The sequence below is a fragment of the Tamandua tetradactyla genome, chromosome 7 (assembly GCF_023851605.1).
Source record: "Tamandua tetradactyla isolate mTamTet1 chromosome 7, mTamTet1.pri, whole genome shotgun sequence".
Lineage (NCBI taxonomy): Eukaryota > Metazoa > Chordata > Mammalia > Pilosa > Myrmecophagidae > Tamandua > Tamandua tetradactyla.
This window is the reverse complement of record NC_135333.1, coordinates 113,770,271-113,793,238: the sequence shown is the minus strand read 5'-3', so window position 1 is coordinate 113,793,238 and position 22,968 is coordinate 113,770,271. Positions and strand designations below refer to the sequence as shown.

Genomic DNA, 22,968 nt, shown 5'->3' with positions numbered 1-22,968 from the left:
AGTTCTTTATAGGATGCATGATTAGGATATGACTGAAAGCAATTAACTGGGCTACTGATCAAGTTGCAACTGGAAAGGAGTTTCACGTGGTGGGGGAGATGCCAGGGAAGCAACCAGTGGCTTTTGCACCATTTCAAATGGGGGAGCTGAATGTGAGCTCAGGGTTGGCAAATGCCTAGGGGATGCCATCAGCAGCAAGCCCTCCTTCATTAGTTGTGCCCCGCCCCTCCTGCAGGTCCATAAAAGCAGGGGGCCTGGGGCTCCCCAGATACCGTGTCTTCTCTGCCCACCTTCGCACGTGCCTTTGCTCAGGAGCTCTTCCCACCAGCCTCTCTCACCCGCCATGTCTCGGCAATCCTCCATCACTTTCCAGACCAGCAGCCACAGGGGCGTCACTGCTGCCTCGGCCACCACCCCAGCAGCTGGACGCTCCCACTCTAGCTCTGTCTCGGTGGCCTGCACCTTGGGGGGCAGCGGAGGGCTGGGAAGGATCAGCGGCACTGGGGCCAGCTTTGGAAGCCGCAGCCTCAACAATCTGGGGGGGATCGAGCGGGTCTCAATGGGTGGGTCCAACAGCAACTTCCGAAGTGGTGTTGGCAGCAGGGCAAGCAGTGGGTTTGGATTTGGAAACAGGGTCAGTAGTGGATTTAGCTCTGGGGGTGGGGCTGGAGGGGGCTTTGGGAGCACTGTGTTCCCTGTCTGTTCCTCTGGGGGTATCCAAGAGGTCACCATCAATCACAGTCTCCTGACTCCTCTCAACCTGCAAATCGACCCCACCATCCAGCGGGTGCGGAAGGAGGAACAGGAGCAGATCAAGACCCTCAACAACAAGTTCGCCTCCTTCATTGACAAGGTGAGACAAGAGCTTCATTGGTTCCATTGGGTTGGGTGGAGCGAAATCTTGAAGAGGCCCAGGTCCTGAGGGGAGAGCTATGTGCCGCAGCCTTCCTATGGGGAAATGCATTATTCACCGAGCACATCCCGTGGGGCTGAGGCATTTCAAAGTCAGCCAGCTTGGGACCTTGCCGAAATTTCCCATTGTCCTCCTTTGGAGCCATGTGGTCTGGTTCTAAGTCAACACCTGAGGAGCAATTAAGTTAATTCTCCATAAAGGAGGAGAGTTCCACTGAGCAAACTAAGCTGACCAAGAGCACGTGTCATTAAGAAACTCAACCCATGTTCCCCATGGAGGGCTCCAAGCCTCACTCCATTAATTCTATAGAAGCCCTGTGCCTACTTCCTAGAAAATTTTAGGATAGTTCCATGGGCTTTCTCATTTTTGGTTGGAGTTGTATAGTTGCCAGACAGGTGTCAGGTGAAAATCGACTTTTTTGGTGTCTGTCTCTACCTACCCAACTTCTCAAGATTTAATTCTTTTCTCCAGGTGCGGTTCCTGGAGCAGCAGAACAAGGTCCTGGAGACCAAGTGGAACCTGCTGCAGGAGCAGGGCTCTAAGACTGTGAGGCAGAACCTGGAGCCCCTCTTTGACATCTACATCAGTGACCTCCGACGGCAGCTGGACAGCATCGTCAACGAGAGGGGCAGGCTTGACGCTGAGCTGAGGAACACGCAGGATGTCATAGAGGATGTCAAAGGCAGGTAGGTGGGCGTGAGCCTTTGGCAATCTTCCCAGGGGTCCTTTTTACAAGGACCCAAAAGATGCAAAGAAGCAAATGACAGCGTCAGATTGGAATTTTGGAACATGCAGTGATTGTCCCATAAGATGAAGGCAGCATGGTGTGGGGTACCCAAGAGATTCTCCTGTCATGCATCACTTTCACAGGGAGTTTATTCTTATTTGTCCTCATAACTGCAAAGAGAAAGTGGCATCATCTAATAAGACGCTTCTACTCACTCTGGAAGAATACTGTTATTCCACAGTCAGCATATTATTTAATGCCAGTGGACACATGCTCTACTATGAGACGGCTTGCATTTCCAGGATGCACGTTGGCTAGAGAGTGAAGAGAGCTAGCAAGGAAAATGCAGGATTATAAACAATACAAGTCTAGTCCTCTTCAAGGTGACTTTTGCCTGTATATCATTCAGGTGGTAGTAGGTAAGGTACCCAATGAAAAGGGATGATTCTAGCTAACTGCTTAGCTGGTTTGCCCTTGGTTTCTGAGTTTGAGCTACATCTAGTTACAAAAATAAAAACAAACAAACAAACAAAAACACATTACTCAACTGCCACCCTGAGGTTCAATGAAAATATATCAGAACCTATTAGGAACAGTGTCCTGAACGGCTAAACTTTATACCACACTTGCAGCAAGCACTTGAAGCAAGACAATTTTTAGAAGAATAGAATCTTGCATCTATCAAAAAGTGGACTTGCATAAATATATATTTCTATTCCCATAAGTTCCACGCTCACTTTCTAGCCTGATCCACCCCCCACCCCAATAAAAGCCCTCTGGCAGAAGAATTTATTCCTATTTTATAGAGGGAGAAAGAAGATTGAGTGACTCACCCAAAGTCACACACAGGTCAGTGGGAGAGCTGGAAGGGATTTGAGGTCCTTTTGCTCTTACTCCACCACTACAGTCCTTCTCAGCCTGGGGAAGAGTTAAGCTGAACTCTTGCTCAACAGCACACACTCCCGTCCTCTCTGTACAGGTATGAAGATGAAATTAACAGGCGCGCGGCTGCTGAGAATGAGTTTGTGGCCCTGAAGAAGGTGAGTAGAAATGTCTCTCAAAGGGGAAGATGCAAAAATGAATCTTGGGGTGCAAGGTACCCCAACAATCGAGTCACCCAAGAAACGTCCCATCAACCTCGAGACCAACTGGAAAGCTCGAGCCTGCCAAAATGTCCCTCCATTTTTATGTCCCCACTGACCCTGCTTGGGGACTTGAGAGTTCCCAGTTGTCAGTATATTCCCCACCCCCTCTCCCAAACCCTCCCTGGTACAGAGTTTTCTAAACACCAACCTAGAAATGGAGTCTGCCCGACTTCTTTCCGACTCAGTGCTTATCGTTCCAGGATGTGGACGCTGCCTACTTGAACAAGGTGGAGCTGGAGGCCAAGGTCAACTCCCTGACCGACGAGATCAACTTCTTCCACATGCTCTATGAGACAGTAAGAGCCTGAAAATATTTTTGCTCCTCCTAGACTCGGAGCTCTAGAGAGTATCAGTCATTCAGTACCTCTAGAGCCCCAGCATCCTGCCCCCATGTGGTACAGGCTGGGGCTTTGGGGGGGCACGTGGATCTGCAAGAACTGCTAAAATCTTGCTATACAAAACTGCACCCCAACTCTGATGCTTCTCCCACACCCCAGGGCAAAATTACCCTTAGCAAGGCGGGAGCACTGATTTCCAAATTCCAGGTCTCTCGGTAATTTTCCCAAGGAATCAAGATCAATCTCTACCTTCTGGCTCCCAAAAAAGTTCCCTGAAGCAAGATGCCAGTCAACTCACTGATCAGGGTGCCTCTTGCTCCCCCACAAAGATACCTCATCTGGGCACTGCCACCCTGCAGGCTGAGACCCGATCTGTGGAAGTAGGGATTGATGAAGTCATGATGTGTAGGGGACAGCAGTGCCCTAAAAATCACCTGAACCTGAAACATCCTTCTATCCACACATATGACTAAACATGCCCTATTCAAATCCACATAATTTGGATACAGAGAACAGTTGCACACCCTTTATACCCCAGGAAAGTACACAGAAGGGAATTTTGAGAAGTGATGTCAGGGGAAGTGCTCCCGTCACACTGATACATGGTATAGAACTTTCTCAGGCATTAACATGGGACCCTCTAAATGTCTGGGTGTGCCCAAGGAACAGCTGGAAGCATACCTACCAGGGATGCTACCGAGGGGATTCCTGACCTGGATGGATAGTCAATTATGAGGCTTCATGATCCCTTCCATCTCAGACGCTTTATTCCCCACTGACCCTGAGCTTACTGGTCCTGTAGGAGCTGTCCCAGATGCAGACTCAGGTCAGCGACACGTCCGTGGTCCTGTCCATGGACAACAACCGCTCCCTGGACCTGGACAGCATCATCGCCGAGGTCAAGGCCCAGTACGAGGACATTGCCAACCGCAGCCGGGCCGAGGCCGAGTCCTGGTACCAGACCAAGGTGAGTGTGGACACCTCATCATAGGTGCAAACCTAAGGTCTAGGAAGCCGTGAACTGAACGGACTATCATGGAAGGGCAAAAAGACAACATTAGTAAAAAAACTTCCAGCAAGAGGTAGGTTTTTACTACAGTTTGGAAGATGAACAAGGAGCAGGGAGGCATTTAAGGCTGAGCAAGTGACCCTTTGGGGCTAGAAGGCAGGAATAGGTGGTTTAAAACAAAAAAAAGACAGAGATCTTGTAGAGAAGAGAGAGAGAAGTTGGCTGATGACAAACAGCTCCTGCGTGAAGGCTCAGAAGGAGAATTGGCTTTAGAGGGGTATAACAGACTAGATAATCCAACCAGTGAGCTCCTGCTATATGCCAAGGGTGTACCCACCCCAGGCACCCGACCAGGTGACTGATCTGCTCTGCCCCTGTCAGTATGAGGAGCTGCAGGTCACGGCTGGCAGACACAGTGACGACCTCTGCAACACCAAGCACGAGATCTCCGAGATGAACCGAATGATCCAGAGGCTGAGAGCCGAGATTGACAGCGTCAAGAAGCAGGTAGAGTTTTGGCTGAGCCAAGAGCTCCTGGGCACACTTCCTCTGTGTGGCTCTACCATGTTGACAGGTCTCCTACCCAAGAAGCCCGAGACCTCCAGGGGCTACCAGAAGAAAACGAAGCTGGGCTCATGGCTTCCTCCTGTCCTTACAGTGCTCCAACCTGCAAACAGCCATTGCCGACGCAGAGCAGCGCGGAGAACTGGCCCTCAAGGATGCACGGTCCAAGCTGGTGGGCCTGGAGGACGCCCTGCAGAAGGCCAAGCAGGACATGGCGCGGCTGCTGCGCGAGTACCAGGAGCTGATGAACGTGAAGCTGGCCCTGGACGTGGAGATCGCCACCTACCGCAAGCTGCTGGAGGGCGAGGAGTGCAGGTGAGGGTAGATGGACTAATTCCATCCTCAAAGCAAGTTGAGCTCACTGCAGGTACCTGGGCTTTCCTAGGTGCTCAGGTTGGTGCAGTGCCTTCCTAACCTGGAAAAGGAGGCAAAATGCAGGTACCACTAGGCTATGACAAAGAATAGGGCAAAGATTACTTCTTGTCTAATACATCAATATCAGCTTACCATATTTGAGGTGAAACGACTTTCAGCACCTCATAGAAATCTAGGTTCTCACCATGTCTAAGTAATCAAATTCTATCAAAGGAAAAATTTGGTTACAAGGCAGGTTTGGATTTGTGGTATAAAAGATTCTTGTCTGAGAATAAACTGCTCCAGTATTTGGGTTTACAGATCTACCACTAACCTACTATGTGATTTTGGGAAAGCCAGGAGTCCCTCTCTGGACCTCATTTTCTCCAATTATAGAATGAAGAAGCCAGATTACATGATTCCCAAAGCTCAGTACAAGCTTTGTGTTTTGCCAATTACAGCTGTGTAATGATGGGCAAATTACTTAACCTCTCTGTGCCTCAGTGTTCACATTCATGAAATGGGGATAAGAATACTTTCTACTTCATATATTATTATAAGGGTTAAAATAAAGAAATGCACAAGAAATTCTAAGAATAATACATGTATACAAGTGCTGAATGACTGCTAAATATCATTCAGTTTAGTGACCAAAGTCATGGGCTTTCAAGTCAAATGAACCTGGCTTCAAATTCAGCTTTGTGGTCATAGACAAGTTAATTACCCTCTCTGTGCTTCCGTTTTCCCATCTGTAAAGTGAAATAATATCTACTTAATGCAATTGTTGAGAGAATTGAGTAGCATAAAGTAAGTAACATATGCAAAATGTTAGTTTTTCTTTTTTTATGTTCTAAGCGGGTGTTTATGAATGAATGCCATTTCAGTCCTCAAGAAACTTCAGCAAAATTACTCTAGTTGTTAAAATAATAACAGACTGGTTGTTGCTATTATTATTTTTATGACTTGGACTCTTCTCCATGCCTGCAATAACCTCAGCACTGGCCCAGTAATTAACATTGTTGAGAGAGAAAGCTTATTGTTATGTGACAAGGCCTGCCTTTCCAACTGAGGCCGGTGTATGATTAGTTCTCACTTCATTAAGGCGTGTAACTAGTTTAAACCAAAAGTTATGCTTCTGAGATTACAGGTTTTACTACCATGTACCTCAAACTCTCTATTATTTCATTCATTTAATGCTATAAGTATTTAAATAATTTCAACTTTCAGGACTTCTTCACTAAAAAATAATAAAGGATTTAAAAATGCATTTTAAACAATTGCAAATATGTCATTTCTAATCCCATAAAGTGCTGAACATGATAGTAACTTCCTTTCTGCACCCACCCCCCTGGCCCACACCACCCTTCCCCAATCAGGTTGAATGGAGAGAGCGTTTCTCCAATTAACATCTGTGAGTATGAAATCCTTCTTGTGTCTTTTGGGGTGTACGTAGTTGGGGAGGATATGGAGGCAGCAGGCAACAGAAGGGTGGGAAATATGAGGCATTAGAAGAACCTCACAGAGAGGAGACATTTTGAAAAGGTCCGAGGTTTCGAGTCCATTAAAGAGAGTCATACTGGTGGGGGGTCTTTCATGTCACATAAATCTTTACCTCTTTGCAAGTGAGAGAGTGTCATAGAAGAGCGTGATGAGAGGTTTGCTGTAGTCCTCCTGCATGGATTTAGAGCACCCGCCGCCCACACCTTCTGCCCCCCAGAATTCCACACCCTTCTTGCTGGGGTGGCAACTTGAGCTCAGATAAGAGCATTCAACGCAGATGAGATTTGTGCAAACTTCTAGTCTACCTTCAGCTGTTGGGAGCCTTCTGCCTGCCGATTAGGCAGTCCCTCCCCAGAACACTTTGGGAGGACCCCCTGCCTGGCCTAACACTGCAGAAAGTTGCAAGAACCATAAAGCATGGCAGCTGGTGCAGCTGCTGGGAAACAGGAGAGGCCTTGCAGGGCGTTAGCAAACCAGCACAGTCCAGGGCCAGAAAGAGCAGAGGCCATCACAGAGCTCAGTGCTGGCATTGTGAGGCCCACAGAAATGCCTTTTATAAGTTTACACTTTACAAGTTTGTTTGGTTTTCTTGATGAGGGATTCATAAAAGTGATGGGTTGTATTAGTTAATGATTCCAGAAGGCAGAGAACCCTCTGAGCCACCCAGGTGTCACCCTTCCCTGATGTCCTAGTCTAGTGTTCTAGAGACCCTCAAAGGTAGTTTGGGAATGGATGACATAATGTCTGAAGTTTACTTTCTCTGGAAAGCACCTAAGAGTCTTTTTTTTTTCTTCCAATTTTCCTTTTACAGAGCCCAAATTAGGGTAGTAGGATGTTTAAGGTGATAAGATAGGAAAAGAGCAGGTTGGGAGGAGAAAATGGGCAGAGTTGAGTGGCCAGTCAGTTTGTCTATCAATTGTTCTATCAAGTCTATTCCAGTTCCCCTCTGGGGATTCCGAATGTCAATGTGCAGAGTCTGGGGACACACATGTCCCCCAGGAGCTCCTGAAATGAAAGGGGTCCCTGGAGCCAGGCCCAGAGAGGGAAATAGGTACAGACAGAGTAAGTGAGATGGGATCAAAGAGGAAGATAGGTAGAACTGGACCAGCTCCCAGGAGAAGAAATGCCTCCAGTAAGTTGTGGACAGAAAAGAGAGGCCCCAGGTAGCACAAAGGGAAGGAAGGAAGGCGTCCCAGACTGGGGAAAGCCCGGGAGCTGCAGCTCAGGGAAAAGCAGGCTGAGGCTTAAGATGGCGATGTCACTAAGTGAGGGGGAATCAGGGAATCAGAAAGAGGCACAGGGCTCCTGGAGACTACCCCTAGGCCCAGCACTCCAGGGACTGGAGTCTTCTTTCCTGCTCTTGATTCTAACCATGTCACCTCTTCCGGCAGCTGTGGTCACCTCCACTGTTTCCAGCGGCTACGGGAGTGGCAGCGGCATTGGAGGTGGAGGCCTGGGTCTCGGTGGGGGCAGCGGCTACTCCTTCACCACCAACGGGGGGCACAGCCTGGGTCTGGGAGGCTCCGGCTCCAGTGCCAGCAGCAGCCGAGGCCTTGGGGGCAATGGCTCCAGCATCAAGTTCGTCTCCACCACTTCCTCCAGCAGGAAGAACTACAAGCACTGAGTGCAACCACCCCACTCCTCACACCTGCTCTGAAGCCAGCTCCACTGGCTGGTCTGGCCTGTTTGCACTCACCCTAGACACTTGGATCCCCTCTTTTTCCCCTCCGTAAGGTCCATCTGTGGAGCTGGGAAGTCCCAAGTCCTAGCTAACCCCATTCCCAGGCCCAGCCCAGCTCCTGCCCTACTGGCGGATGGTCCCCCCACTGCTCATGACACCCCTCTCTGTACCAGACATGCAAAACCAAAGCCCACTCTCTTCCAAGATTCCAGTTCGCAAAGACCCAGGCAGTCTCAACACTACCCCCTCAGCACCGAAGTCCTCCCTCTCTCTAGATGCAGAAATGAGAGAGGCTGTGTCTCCGAGGCCATCTCAGTGCCACGTTGACATCCAGCCTGGCTCACAGTGCTTATAAGCTGCCTGTTGGGAGTGAGTGCGCCCTCTGTTCTCTCCCTGGAATGTGCCTATTAAAATGCATGTGTAATGTGTCTGGTCTCCTGCCCTGTGTTTGGGATAGTTATGGAACACAGAGCAATTACTCCCCTTCTCCAGGCCTCCTCCCAGCACAGGATCCACACAAGGAATGCTCAGTTTAGACAACACCTGCCCCTGTCTCCGTCAGAGGCAAGGAGGCTGGATTAGGAAGACAGGAAGGACAGTGGCGCAGAAGTGTGGGGAGGGCAGATGGCCGACCAGGCCTCCACCCCTGGCTTCTGCCCCTTTCTTCCTACTCCTCCTTTGGGTGCCTTGTTTGGGAAGCCCAAGCCCCTGGGCAGAAGCCCTGCCCAGCCGCCCTACTCTGTATGACATATAGGGCGATGCCCTCCCCTCCCCAAACCAGCATGTGTTCCGGGGACACTGACGTAGGGTGGGCAGCCCAACCCTCTGCCAGCAAACGGGCTGATTGTTCTGTGACAGCTTCAAACTTGCAGACGGAGTAGAGAAATAACAGGCCATGGAGAGGAGTTAAAAGTCAGCCCTGAGGGCAACGCTTTCTCCAAGGAGAAGAGCCATTTAGACCTTTAATTGTAGGTAGCCAAGAGACATCCTGGAAGCTCCCACATTCCTGAGTGTACAAGTCTTCTGGACATCTCTCATCAGGCCTGTGCCCATAGCCCAAGTGGGCTCACCCAAAGTGGGGGCAGCCTATGTGGGCTTGGATGGAGAGTGTCCAATAATCAAGGCCAAGCTCAGGCCTATTGGGAAGCTACAGACAACATATCTGGCAAACAATCTTCCAAGGTGAAGGCACAGGAAGTAAATGGCAGTGAGGGGAGAGGCCGTGAATCAGGACGAGAAAGGTATGAGTAAAAATCCAAGGGCTAAAATTTGGAATGGTTGAGTGGGAGAGGATGGCAAGAAGGAGGGAAATGACACTGTGGACAATTGTTAAATGGCCCCGATCCCCAGAGGGAGAACAGCAAATTAAGACCTGGGCAGTGGAGAGGAGCAGAGAACACAGGAACTTGCAGTGGAATCCTGACTTTGCTTCTTACCCCAGACTAGTCACTTCTCCTTTCAGAGCCTGGTTTTACCATCTCTGTAGAGCGCAGTGATTCAGAGCATATCACCTGGGGCCAGACCTCATAGAATCTAGCATCACCCGCCATTCACCTGCTCTGTGACCTTAGCCAAGCTTCCCAACTACTCTGGACCTCATAAAACAAGAATAATAATAGCTACTCTATGTTGTTGTGTAAAGATTAAATGAGAGCAGAGGTGCAAAGCAGCTGTCCATATTAGGTGCTCAAGAAGTGGTAGAAATTGCTGTATCACCCACCTTCACAAAGTTATTATGAGAATTAAATAAAATAATGCTTACGGCTTACCTGGCACATGGTCTGGCATATATTGATTCCTCAGTACATGGAATTTTTTAAATTATAAATGACCAGGAAGGGAAAAGCATGGATAAGCGCTAGGGTTCAGAGTCCAAGCACTAGGAACAGATTGGGGTGGAGCAGGTGAGAGGCTGTGGTGGGTGTCAGCAGTGCATGGCTGAGCATCCGAGTGGGTGAAGGGCTGGGGAACCCAGACCTGCCCTAAGCCAGCATCCCCAGGCCTGGTCCTGCCCTGGGTAGGGTGTTCACCATGGTGATTAGCAGGGTAGGAAAATGGGCCGTGGCCAGACATACCATTGAGATGAACTCAACAGAGTGGTCTTTGATCTTCTCCAGCCAAGCCCAGTTCTTGAAAGGGATAAAAGTCAAGGAGGGTTTAAGAGAGCTAGAGTTTGAAGGATCCTCATTCCTCTCACATCCTCATTGCTCTGACCCTCTGGCACCAGCTCCCACCATGACCCAACGATCCTCTGTGACCATCAAGTCCGGGGGCACCAGGAACTTCAGTGCGTCCTCAGCCAACCTCCTTCCAGGCTGCCGGACCAGCTTCAGCTCTGTCTCCATGTGCCAGGGTGGGAAGAGCCTTGGAGGCGGCTTCGGGACAAGGAGCCTTCATGGCCTTGGGGGTAGCAAAAGAATCTCCATCAGTGGGGGTTACCGCTCCAGCCGGGCTGGCTTTGGAGGTGCTGGCTACGGGCTGGGCCCAGGGGGCATGGGGTACAGAGCGGGGATCATCGGCAGTGGGTATGGATTTGGAGGTGGAGTGATGCCTGGAGCTGGTGGCATCCATGAGGTGACTGTCAACCAGAGTCTCCTGACCCCCCTCCACCTGGAGATCGACCCCTCTCTCCAGCGAGTGCGGAAGGAGGAGCGGGAGCAGATCAAGACCCTCAACAACAAGTTTGCTTCCTTCATTGACAAGGTGAGAGGAGGTGGGGTCTCCCACTAGGGAAGCAGCTGGTGCCCAGTAGGATCTCTCCTTTCTGTACTCTTCTGAAGTCAACTGTAACTTGCCCAAGACTTGAGATCTTCTGGCCAGATAGTCTCTGGTGGGGTGGAAGGGGATGATTTCCTCAAGAAGGTGGGAGCAGAGAAATTTCCATCCCCAGACTCAAGAGCTGTCTGAGCCATTGCAAGGACTTTCCTCTTTTGATGAATAGAGAGGGTGTATTTGGTTTAAAATTAGGTGGCAAAAGGGGATGAGTTTGGAGAGAGGGGAATAACGGAATGAAAAAGTCATAAGTTCAATGCACAGAAGTGGGGCAAGTTTCCTTCTGAGATAATAGACACCTTCCTGGTGATTTGGGTATGTCTGAAAAGTTAAGTGGTCAGTGAGAAGTACACTCAAGGCTTTCACACTTTTCTTGTGATGAGCGGAGAACTGTGACTTAGGCCTTAAGCTCCCCCTGCTGTGTGGCTTGGAACCCCAGAGATTTCCCCAACTCTGGGACAGAGCCCCATCAAGAAACTATTTCTCATTGCCTCCATCACACACCTGAGCTGGTGGTTTTTGCCTGGGAAGAATCAACTCAAGGATCTGGATAGTCCAGGCTCCATAGTTGGGATATGGAAGAAAGAGTGCTAAACTGAGGCCACCAACCCGAGCTCCACTTTTGGCTGTACTGCTGGGAAAGCTGCCTAGTTTCTCAGTCAAGGTTGGGAGGCACAGGTTTAACAAGCTATGAAATGGCACATCGTATGGGCTAGATCATCAATTACGTACACCTAACCAGAAAGACCCCTGAAATAGTGGTTCTTAAACTTTATCCATGTCTCCCCACCTTGCCCAGTATCTGCACCAGTGAGATTTTCAGGAGCTTCGCTTGTGAAAGGAACTATGTGGCCCTTATTTTCCTTGTTTCATCCAGAGCGGATGCAGAGAGCACACAGATGTAACTAGGGAGGGACTTGGAGCCAGTGTCCCTCTCTCCTCTTACAGTCAGAGAGCTGGAGTGGGGAAGGGGGTTGGAGTCTAAAGACCCTTCAGAGGCACACAACCATCTCCAAAGTCAAAGAGCCTCTGTTCCTTCATCTCTGAGACTGTTTCATTTCACCTATTCACAATGGAAGGACATTGTTTAGGGAGACAGTTGATGCACATTCCCCAAGGCTGCCTCTGAGACTGAGGAGTAGATGGGTATAATTTAAGAGATCCAAATTAGCAGCACAAAATCACAAGGGAGCAGAAGGAGGAAGCAGTTTTCTCAAGGTGGTGCAGCAAGTGAGAGACATGGCTGGGATTGTGCCCAGATCCCTTCAATGTGACTCCAGAGTGACCCATGCTAGCATTCTAGGAGTGTGCAGCCAGCTGAGTCCTGATTCTAGATCTGGACCAAGCACATGCAACATGCAGATTGGATTTTCTGCCAACGACTTCCTGCCCTTTCAGCGAGGATCAAAATCTGATGATGGTAGCATGTTCTTTTCTTAAGCCACCATGCGTCCGCGTGATTTGGTGCATTCAGATAGTTTCCAGTCCCTCTAACCCTCACTACTTTTTTCCCAACCAAACAGTCACTGCCTGTCTCCCAGGCCCATTATATCAGCATTGGCTTGGCTCTTCACATTCCAGACTCCTTCCAAGCCAAGGAAGAGAAGGTGGAGCTTGCTCCCTGGGTCTTGAGGTCTTGCAGGGCCTTTACACTGTTGGGTGTCCTGTATCTTGGAACCCTCTAGAAGGCTGCTGCATAGAAGCCCTCATGCTCTTTTATCTCTGGTGCAGGTGCGGTTCCTAGAGCAGCAGAACAAAGTCCTGGAGACCAAATGGAGTATCCTGCAAGACCATAAAACCACCAGGGCCAACATCGAGCCCATGTTTGAAGCCTACATCAACAACCTCAGGAGGCAACTTGACTGCCTGGGCGGAGAGCGGTCGAGGCTGGAGATGGAGTTGAAGAGCATGCAGGACGTGGTGGAGGACTTCAAGAACAAGTGAGCGGGTGCTTGCAGCTCCTGGGACAGGGCCCTTCCCCGGGGGTCCTGGGGAGGCCAGAGAGAGCAAGAGAAGCAGGCCGTGATCTCTGGCCCAGTGGGGCAGATGGACACACACTCCGAGCACAGATGTAGAATCAGAAATAGTAAAAGAATAAAAGTAGAAAGAGAACTGGGACCCTGGGGTAAAGAATGCTGAGGCAACAGGAAGGGGCTGGAATTAGAGACGATGATAACTACATGGGTACAGAGAGCTCACTGCACACACCAACCCTTTAAACTCTGCAGACGAGAAATGTAAGGCTCTGCAATAGGAACTGATTTATTCAAGTTAGACAAGAGGTAACTCACACAAGTCAAGAAGTAAACCAATAGAATCTCACTCTCACATTTGCGCAACTAAATCCCACTGCTAATGTACACAGTTTTCGTGCATTCACCCCAACCCTGACCAAAGGCAAGAGACATTTGCTGCCTTCTCCCAGGAAAACACACACACACACCCATTAAACACAATGGGATGCTTCTGCCTATGCAATTTCTTATTTTTAGCTTCCATTTTTTTTGGTCCAAACAAAAGTAACCTGATAATGAGTTTTGCTTACTGTTGTAGAATAGAGTAAGAATTTAGGTTTTAGAGTTGTGCTGCCTAGAATGCTAACTATTAGCCACAAGTGGTTATTTAGATTTAAATTTAAATTAATTAAAATTAAACTTTCATCAATGCAGACAGTCCTTTTGAACAGTGCTGTGGAATCTAGCTTTAGAATCTTCTCTCAACCACCTAGCAACTGAATGTCCTCAAGAAAATTATTGAAACTCTCTAGGCCCCAGTTTCTTTGTTAAATTAAACTTGCATGTAAAGTACTTGGTGGGATTCCCAAAGCCTGGTAAGTTCTTAAAAAGGGTCAGCTATTTTCATTGTATTTGTGATTAGGCATATGTGTGTATGATACAGATGCAGACAAAAGAAGCCAGTGCAGATGCAAATTTTATAATATATATCTAAACATGGAGTAACAGTGGTTAGATCAAAGAAAGCTTCCTGGAAGAGGAGGCTAAAGCTCAAGATTGAGATGGAAGGAGAGACAGGGAGAGGTATAGGAGGATGGACTGCCATGTTCTGACAGCAGTGGTTCAAGAGGCCTGGGCAGGGCCAGGTAATGCTTGTTTCTGGCAGAAGGACTTTGAACTGAGACAGTTGTGTGGAGTTAGGTGAAGAAAAGATATTCAAATTTAATAAAAAGGTGACTCAAGGAAACAATAAGGAACACCAAACCCATTTTCTTGAGAATGTGGGAGAAGTCTCAGAACTGAAGATTTAATGGCAGAAAGGAGATTTCTCAGATCCTACCAGACAAGAGAGGCAATATGAAAGCAGCTGAGGTTCTGGTAATAGATGCAATGTGTGATTGTACTTGGAGGCTTTAAAAGATCTATATATCATTTCATAGATGGGAAACAGACTCAGAGGTTAAGTGACCTTAGGGGGTGGGTGGAGCCATGCCCCAAACTGTAGCTGTCCAGCAGTGCTAAGAGGGTGGGAGTCGCAGATGCTTAGAAGAGTTGCATGGGGAATGGAAGACCTGGAAAGAAGTAACACTTCCTTCTCCGAGATTAGTGAGCAGGGGAGCACTTCCAGGAGCGCCCAGTGGGGAGCAGGAGAGAAGAGGTGCTGCTGCCTAGGGGCAAATGAAAGAATTAGAAAACTCTGAGGGTCTCCTATCTGGCCTGAAGACTCTGCTTAAGCCACAATTCAGCAAGGGAACCTGAGGGCTGAGGAGCCAGCCAGAGCCTAAGGCTGCCAGTCTCTTGTCCTGCTCTCTGTTCCACCTCTCACTGTCTCTGTCTGGGGTGGGGCAAGATCATTTAATGAAAAACAAAAACCCTCCGACCGGAAGCATGCATGCACCCTCAGGGGACCCAAGTACTCTAAGGAGCAAAGCTGTGAGAAAAGAAACCTCAGAACAATGAAGGGTGGTGCTGCTCTACCTTACTGTTTTCAGCTATGGTTTTATTTTGCTGATTTGTTTTATTTGGGACTGGGGAGAGCCCGTTTGTAACAAGAGAGTTATGCTACAGCAGAGTGTTTCCAGGTCTGCTCTGCGGGCCCACCATTGGCTACCCACCCACAACCTCCGCTCCCAGAACCCCTCACCCCGAATGCCCATTGACTTCTTGATCCTTTCCACAGATACGAAGAAGAAATCAACAGACGCACAGCGGCGGAGAACGAGTTTGTGGTGCTCAAGAAGGTGAGAGGAAAGGGACGTCCCCACCTCACCCCTGGCTGCCAACACGCTAGTGGCCTGACATACAAGGCCTTATTTAATTTGTACAACAAATCTGGGACTCAGGTTCCACTTTAAGAGTGAGAAAATGTGGGGCTCAGGGAGGTTAAGTTGCCCGTGGTTACCCTTGACAATTGACCAGAAGAGAGTCGGCCCCTAGACAAGCAAGTCCGTGGGGTAACTCTCCACGCCAGCCCCACCCACAGCCGATCCCCTGCAGGGCAAGGGGACAGGAAATGGGTCCTTATCCTAAGCCAAGTCTCTAGGATAGCAAGTCAGGCTCAGAGGACAAGGGCAGAATGGGGATCAGCTCTGCCGATTTCTGGATCTTTCTGCTTAGTGGGAGCGGGGGTGGGGGGAGGAGGAGAACCTGCATTGGAGCCACACTGGTGGAGAAGAAAGGAGCAGCTGTACGTGGAAGGGAGGAAGGAGTGAGGGGGAGAAAGCTACCATGGCTTCTGGGAAGAGGCTTGAGAGCACAGTGGCAGTGGACGCCCAAGGAGCCAGGGTTGGCCTCATCAGGCACAGGTGACATTGGAGAACTTTCCACGTGGCACCCACTGATAGCCTGGAATGGAGAAACCTGCTCATCCCCATGAGCTGAAGTTCTCCCACTTGACTCACTGTCCTAGTTTGCTGGAACTGCCAAAACAAAGCACCAAGATTGGGTGGCTTGGAACAATAAGAATTTATTGTTTGGGGGGCTAGGAGTCCAAAATGAGGGTGTCGGCAGGGCCACGCTCCCCCTGAAGTCTGTAGGGTTCGGGCGGTGGCTTTGCCAGTAATCCATGGCATACCTTGTCTCTCCCTCCGTCATTGGCCATCTCCTCTGTGTCTGTGCCCAATTCTTGTGAGGACATCAACCATCTGGGATCAGGGCCCACCCAAGGCAGTTTGGCCTCATCTTAATTAATCACGTCATCAAAGATCCTATTTCCAAATAGAATCACATTCACAGGATGGGGGTTAGGACTGGAGCTTCTTTCGGGGAGACACAACTCAAACCAGAGCACTCAGGATCCCAGGGGTTGGCTAACCCAGGAAGGAGGGGACTCCAAGTGACAACACATTCTGTACCCCAGGACGTGGACGCCGCCTACATGAACAAGGTGGAGCTGGAGGCCAAGGTGGATGCCCTGACCGACGAGATCAACTTCCTGAGAGCCTTCTACGAGGCGGTGAGGAGGGCTGGGGGCTGGGGCGCCTCACGTGGGTACAGAGGCTGCTGGCTCCTTCCCTGGTTTTCTCTCTGCTCCTAATTCATGTGGCAGATGCTGCTTCCCCTACCAAGAAAGAAAATGGAGTTCCCTGGGGCAGCTGGTGGGGCAGAGGCAACAGAGTCGCCAGGACCAAGCATGTTGGTCGGAGAAGACTGGCCTCCTGTCGTTAAAACGCAGGTGGTTTCCATAGGACTGTCTGAGAACCTGCCTGACCAGGCCCAGCCCAAATTTACTGGTTGCTCTTCCTAGAGCAACTGCAGGGTGATGCAATTAGGCAAATTGAGTGGCAATTAGTGAGCCCCTGGGGTGCTTCTAGAAGTACGCAGCACAGCAACCTGATTCTCCAGGCTTTTGTGGAGCACCTTTGTACAGAATTGTTCGCAGGGCTGCAGGGACAGTGCTGAGCTTGCACAATCAAGTTCTTGGAGCTTCTGGTCCAGAGTGGAAGACAGGCAGAACACAGATAACCAAATCACTCTGCCATTTCAGGCATGATAGGGGCAACAAAGAAAATGACAACAGGGAGTGATGACAGGCAGAGGATGGAGTGGCATTTGAAGAGAACCTGAGGGAACTGAAGCTGTGAGCCAGAAAGCTATAAGGGGCTGAGATTTCCATGCAGGGGGAATCATAAGTGCAAATGCCCCCAGATACGATCAAGGACAGAGAAGGAGGCCATGTGGCTGGAGCACAGCTAGCAATGAGGAGAGGGGCAGGGATATATAACCATGGGGTTAAATATGTTTAGTACCCAACGGGAGCTGGCCATGCTGCTCCAGGAACCAAGGGAGCCTTCAGTCTTTGGGTGGGTTCACATGGGGTGAAAAGGCTTCCTTTGCTCTGCAACCGACCTTGATATAGACAACCACTAGCCATGGTTCCTAGTTCTGAATTAGCCACAGGCCAGCAAGCCTCTGGTCTGAGACCCTCAAGTTAGGTCAGCTACTAGGATAAACTATTTGGGGGAAGCAAACTTGCAACAGTAACAACAACAAAACAATAACTTCCGGAACCAGGAAATACATGAACCAGTTATTCACAAAGATAAGGAAGCAAAGGGGGTATTTTTACTTAGATTTTTGCTTTGGACCAGTGATTTGCAAACTTTAAAGAGCGTCGGAATCTTCTGGAAGTCTTATTAGATTCTGCGTCAATAGGTCTGGAGTGGGGCCCCAAAGTTTACATTTCTAACAAGTTTCCAGATGATGCTAGTGCTGTGAGTCCGTGGGCCACAGTTTGAAAAGCAGTGCTTTAGATGATCCCGGACAGTGGGTGTACTGCTCCAAAGACCATCTTACCTGAAGATTAATTTATTTAATCCTCACAAAAATTGCATAGGCCAGTGTTACAATTATCCCCTCTGAGACTCAGATATCCTATAACTTGCCTGGCAGATCTGAGACTTGAAGTTTTCAGGCCGGTGCCCTTTCTACTGTTCAAGCAGAGTCCTATTTCCCACCCCTGAGAAACAGGTAGGAGTGAAGTTGGAAAACAGGACCAGGAAAGAGTAGAGCTTTCTGACTCCTTCTGACTCAGTTGTCTTTCACAAGATTGCTTTATTTAGTGTGGATTCTTAGTACATGAGGCACTGTACTGACAGGTCACAACAAAGTGAATTCATTTGACAAAGGGAGCAACTTCTAGAAAGTTACCTTTGCTGCTTCCTCCATGCAGAGAAGCTGATCATTAAGAACAGGTATAAACTCAGTGACCTCCCTAATGTCCTTCCCAGCCCTTTCAGGCCTAAGCATAGTGTCCCACCCCAACCATACAAGTCAGCCCCTCAATGCCAGGGTCTGTTCTAGGGGACAGATCACAGTCTCCTAGACTTGAAGGAGAAGGACAGGTCATTGCTGTGCACACACACACACACACACACACACACACATGTGCATGCATCAGCTCTCCCATTTGGGCCCAATTGCAGGAGCTGGCTCAGCTGCAGGCCCAGATCTCGGACACGTCCGTGGTCCTGTCCATGGACAATAACCGCTGCCTGGACCTGGACAGCATCATCGCCGAGGTCAAGGCCCAGTACGAGGACATCGCCAACCGCAGCCGGGCTGAGGCCGAGTCCTGGTACCAGACCAAGGTGAGGCATCAAACTCAAGTCAATCGACTAGCAGAGAGCACCGACTCCAAGCCAGGCCTGAGATTACAACGGCAAATTAGATAAGGGCCTTGACCTCTTGGAACCCCCCAGCCTGGTGGGCAGAAGGAATGTGAGTGCAGATTGGGGCTGACCTTCTTTTTTGGCCACTGCCTTGGGGCAGTACTCTTGGGACCTAGGGAAGGATGCAGATGAAGGTGGGAGGTGGCCAGGACCTCTGCAAGGAGGAGAATGGTCATACCTGTGATATCCTTTGACAGAGACAGTACCAGCTGGATGGAACCAGCCATCAGTGCCAGCAGGAGGGAAAGAGAGGGAGGGTAGGGAGAGGATCCTAAGAAGGGAGGTGGAACTGGCTGGGGTTGAGGGGCCAGGGGCTTCCCAGATGACCAAAAAGCATGGACAGAGTCTTGGCCTGGGTCATAGAATGAGGTTTTCCAGGTTAGAGCAAACACTCTGAGCTGGAGATTCCCGGGGATGATGAGAGGTGATGCCAAGGAAAACAGATACAAAGGAGCCAAAAGATCCAAGAGTGATGGGCTCGGGAACCCCTGCATGACTCTTAGTCCTTAAAGGGTGACAGGCAGGGTGCTGAGGGAGAGGAAAGAAAGCCCCCCGAGAGAAGGGTGAGAACACAGCATGGACAGTGAGGGGCAGGGGTGAGGGAGGGAGGCCCAGAAAGGCCTCTCGGGTCTCAGTGATGGGTTTGCTGGGGGGCAGGGGGCAAAGGGAGGAGCCTCCACTCAGCCCGCACTTCTCCGGCCTCAACCGCCCCTGCCTCCTGCATGCACCCCTCACACAAGGCCTGTCTCTCCTTCCGTCCAGTATGAGGAGCTGCAGCGCTCCGCCGGCCAGCACGGTGACGACCTCCGCACCACCAAGATGGAAATCTCCGAGCTGAACCGGGTGATCCAGCGGCTGCGCTCAGAGATTGACAACCTGAAGAAGCAGGTGGGGACTGAGCTCCCGGAGGTCCCCTCCCCAGCCCTGCCTCCCTGCAGACCCTCACAGGGCACTGGGGAGAGAAGCCCTCCCAGAGAAGTAACCCCTCAGTAGTGTACTCGTGCATCCCGTCTCCCTCCCCAGCCAGGGTGCCAGGACGCTCCTTCTGAGATCTCTCTGACATCCATTCCCAGAGGAAAGGTTTGGTCCTCTGAAGGCAGAACTGGCGAAGCTTTGACTTGCTTTGCTTACCCCGCTCTCCAGAGAAGCTCAGCATTGAAAAAGACCTTGCAAAATAATTTTCTCCTTCCTGGTTAAGCTTCACGTTCTCCAAGGTTGGCAAGGATCGATCTTGTGTTTAAAGCTCGCAATGCCCCGACTTCCTTGGCATTGAATCCATCTCAGGAAATTTCTCCCAGAGAGTTTAAACTAAAGCCCACATCTCACTGCGCCCTCCACCAACGATTTCACAAACTCCGCTCTCCTCCTGGCAGTGCGCCGCGCTCCAGGCCGCCATCGCGGACGCCGAGCAGAGGGGGGAGATGGCCCTCAAGGACGCCAGGCACAAGCTGGCGGAGCTGGAGGATGCCCTGCAGAAGGCCAAGCAGGACATGGCGCGGCAGCTGAAGGAGTACCAGGAGCTGATGAACACCAAGCTGGCCCTGGACATCGAGATCGCCACCTACCGCAAGCTGCTGGAGGGCGAGGAGCACAGGTGGGCTCAAACATGCCACCGGAGCGCTGCAGTGGGGGCCACTGAGGCCGCGGGAGTCCCCCAGTACCAGGCGCCAGGCAGAAATCCCAAAGACGAGGCTAAAATGCAGCTGCTCTCTTAGAGACATCCTGAGGTCCCAGCACCTCCCATAGCTCCTGTCGGACCCAGGGTGAGGGGTCAGTACCAGATGTGTCAGGGAGAGATGGACTTGAATACCTGGAAGGCCATGGCTGGGGCCATTTCTGCCCAGGCCGTGTAACAAGTGAGACCACACCTGGACGGCTCAGGAGCTGTGTTTTCCCAGAGAGGCTCTTCAAGCTGACCGTCTCCCTACCCATTTCTCTCTATAGTTTTAACTTAGTTTCTCTTCCAGATTTCCGTCACATATTGACATGAGCTTCCTAAAGCTAATGAGACGAATGAAAAGTTTGTTAAGCACTTAGCATACTGCCTGGCGCCCAGTAAGCGCTCTGTACCGCTGTTTAAGTACAAAGTGCCTGGGGCTTTTTAACTGCTCAGCAAATGACATGTCTTTTTCTCTCCTCACCTGCAACAGACTCACTGGAGAAGGTGTCGGAGCCGTGAACATCTGTGAGTAAATGTCTTGGGATGATAGAAAAGTGGGAGATGGGATGGAAGCTCATGGTGCAACAAAGAAAGTTTGTGGGGCATGGATGTCACTCAGATACCCCCCTTAGGGGCTCTGTGGAGGACCCCACTCTTCGCTGGCCCCTCTTCCCAAGGGGCCCAAAGGAACTTTTCAGAAGTGGGGCCTCCCACGTTGCTGCAGAGAGGTTGGAGTGGAGCTCAGCAACTCTCCTCTTCACCCTGGGATAATTTCCCCCATGACATGGGGGATCCCTCACCCCAGGGCCAGCCCCGGTGGGGTCTCATGCCCTCAGGAGTGTGTCTGCACCCCAGAAGCTGGCACCAGAGGGTCATAGTTATGGGATGGGACTGCTCATAGGGCAGGGGTCTCCAGTCTAAACACCAGATTTCCCAGCTGCGTCCTGGCAGGAACACAAACTAACACAGCTAACAAGAGGCTATTAAACAGGTTACATGTAAGGACCCGTATTTAGATTTTAAAGGAAATAGAGCAGTGACTAACCTGGCTTGGCCACAACTCACGGGAAGGTTCCTGTGAGGAATAATCTCACAGAATGGCCCACAAAAGAGAAACGAGTCTTTTTTTTTTGGGGGGGGGGGGGGTAGTGCATGGTCTGGCAATCAAACCTGGGTCTCCCACATGGGAGGCGGGCATTCTAACCACTGAACCACCCATGCTCCCTGAGAAGCAAGGCTTAAAAGCTCCATGTAAGTCCTGGTTACAGGAAATAAAATCCCTTCGGGCCCCACATGGGTTAGACCACCTTAGGGAGGCAGACAAACCAGGCTGGTGAGAGAGCTTGACACCCACTAACATAAGGCACAAGAATGCTGCACCCCAGAGGGAGGGGGAAGAGGCATCTTCAAATATCTGACAGGCTGTGGAGAGCTGCAGCCTGAGGGATGAGCCTCCCATTACTACCAGTATCTGAGCAGAACGCCACTAGATCTCTTTGTGCCTCCATTTTCCCCTCTTTCATATGGGAAGGTTGGTGGCAATAGCGTCCTCTCAGGGTTTTGCAGAGCTCAGTCCGGTGGGGGCTGTGGAAGCTGGGGTTTTGACGCTGGCATAGAAGCACATATGGAGGCAGCGGGAGGGGAGGATGGAGCCTGTGGCCCCCGAGGCACTGAGGAGAGTCCTGCTCCCTGGGACTCTCGGGGAAGGGAAGTCAGGCCTGGAGCCAGGAGCCACGGGCGGGGCGGGAAGATGGGGGAGGGTGGCGGCGGAGCCCGAGAGCACATCCCCTGCTAACAGGCCCCCTGCCCTCTCTCCACAGCCGTGGTCTCCACCACGGGGGGCACAGGCTACAGCGGGGGCAGCGGCCTCTGCGTGGGCGGCGGCGGCGGCTACACCAGCGGCCTCTGCTACAGCGGAGGGAGCGGCGGTGGCTTCAGCGCCACCAGCGGCCGCAGCGCGGGGGGCGGCAGCAGCTCCAGCATGCGCATCATCTCCAAAACCACGTCCACCAAGAAGAGCTACAGGAGCTAAAGCGCTCCGCCCGCCCCGCCCGCCTCCCGGCTCTCCTCCCCGTTCGGGCCCCCGCGCTTCGCAGCCCTAAGGCCAGCCGCTTTACCGACACCACGTTCACGAAATCATCAGCCGGAGGGGGGTCCCGTGCCCCAGCCTACCCTCTGCAGGGAAGCAGCGACTTGACCTGTGAGGTCAGAGGCCACCTCGGCATCCCTCTGCCTCCGCACAGGTGGCCACAGAGCCACACCACTCCCTCCTGACCCTGGAGCCCTCCAGGTCCCCCGGGGCATCTGCTCCAACTAGCACAGCCTCAACGGCTCCATCCTAGCAGCTGGGCATCCTCCAGTAGGGTGCAGTGGGAGCTTCTCCCTCCTGTCCGCCAGATCCACTGTGACCACAAGATGATTTCTCCTGCTCAGTCATAGTGTCTTTAATCGACCTTGGTGCCCCGAGGAGGTTGAACGCAGCCTGGGCCAGAGTTTTCATGGGCCTCTTTTCTCCCAGCAGGCAGAGCACTTTCCCTGCTGGCCCCTCAGGCAGGAAATATCACTGTCACCCTGCCCTATGTGTAGCCTCCTCTCTTCCTCCTTTCCTGTCTCAGCCCAGGTCCCCAGCCACCTCCCTGGACCACGCTCATGAGCAGAGTATTTGAATGAGAAATCAACTG

General features: G+C 51.0%; 2 protein-coding genes across 2 annotated transcripts; both read left to right on the top strand.

Annotated features, from left to right (window-relative positions):
• The first annotated feature begins 343 nt into the window (after positions 1-343).
• LOC143689969 (keratin, type II cytoskeletal 75-like) lies at positions 344-8,619 on the top strand. The gene is made up of 9 exons (XM_077167988.1): positions 344-853; positions 1,385-1,599; positions 2,620-2,680; positions 2,986-3,081; positions 3,926-4,090; positions 4,514-4,639; positions 4,791-5,011; positions 6,427-6,461; positions 7,942-8,619. The coding sequence occupies exons 1-9, from the start codon at positions 344-346 to the stop codon at positions 8,172-8,174; spliced, it is 1,662 nt and encodes a 553-aa protein (XP_077024103.1). The 3' UTR covers positions 8,175-8,619.
• A 1,847-nt stretch (positions 8,620-10,466) lies between these two features.
• LOC143689968 (keratin, type II cytoskeletal 6A-like) lies at positions 10,467-22,319 on the top strand. The gene is made up of 9 exons (XM_077167987.1): positions 10,467-10,934; positions 12,735-12,943; positions 15,138-15,198; positions 16,317-16,412; positions 18,382-18,546; positions 19,390-19,515; positions 20,001-20,221; positions 20,778-20,812; positions 22,108-22,319. Exons 1-9 carry the CDS (start codon positions 10,467-10,469, stop codon positions 22,317-22,319), a joined length of 1,593 nt encoding a protein of 530 aa, XP_077024102.1.
• Positions 22,320-22,968: the final 649 nt, after the last annotated feature.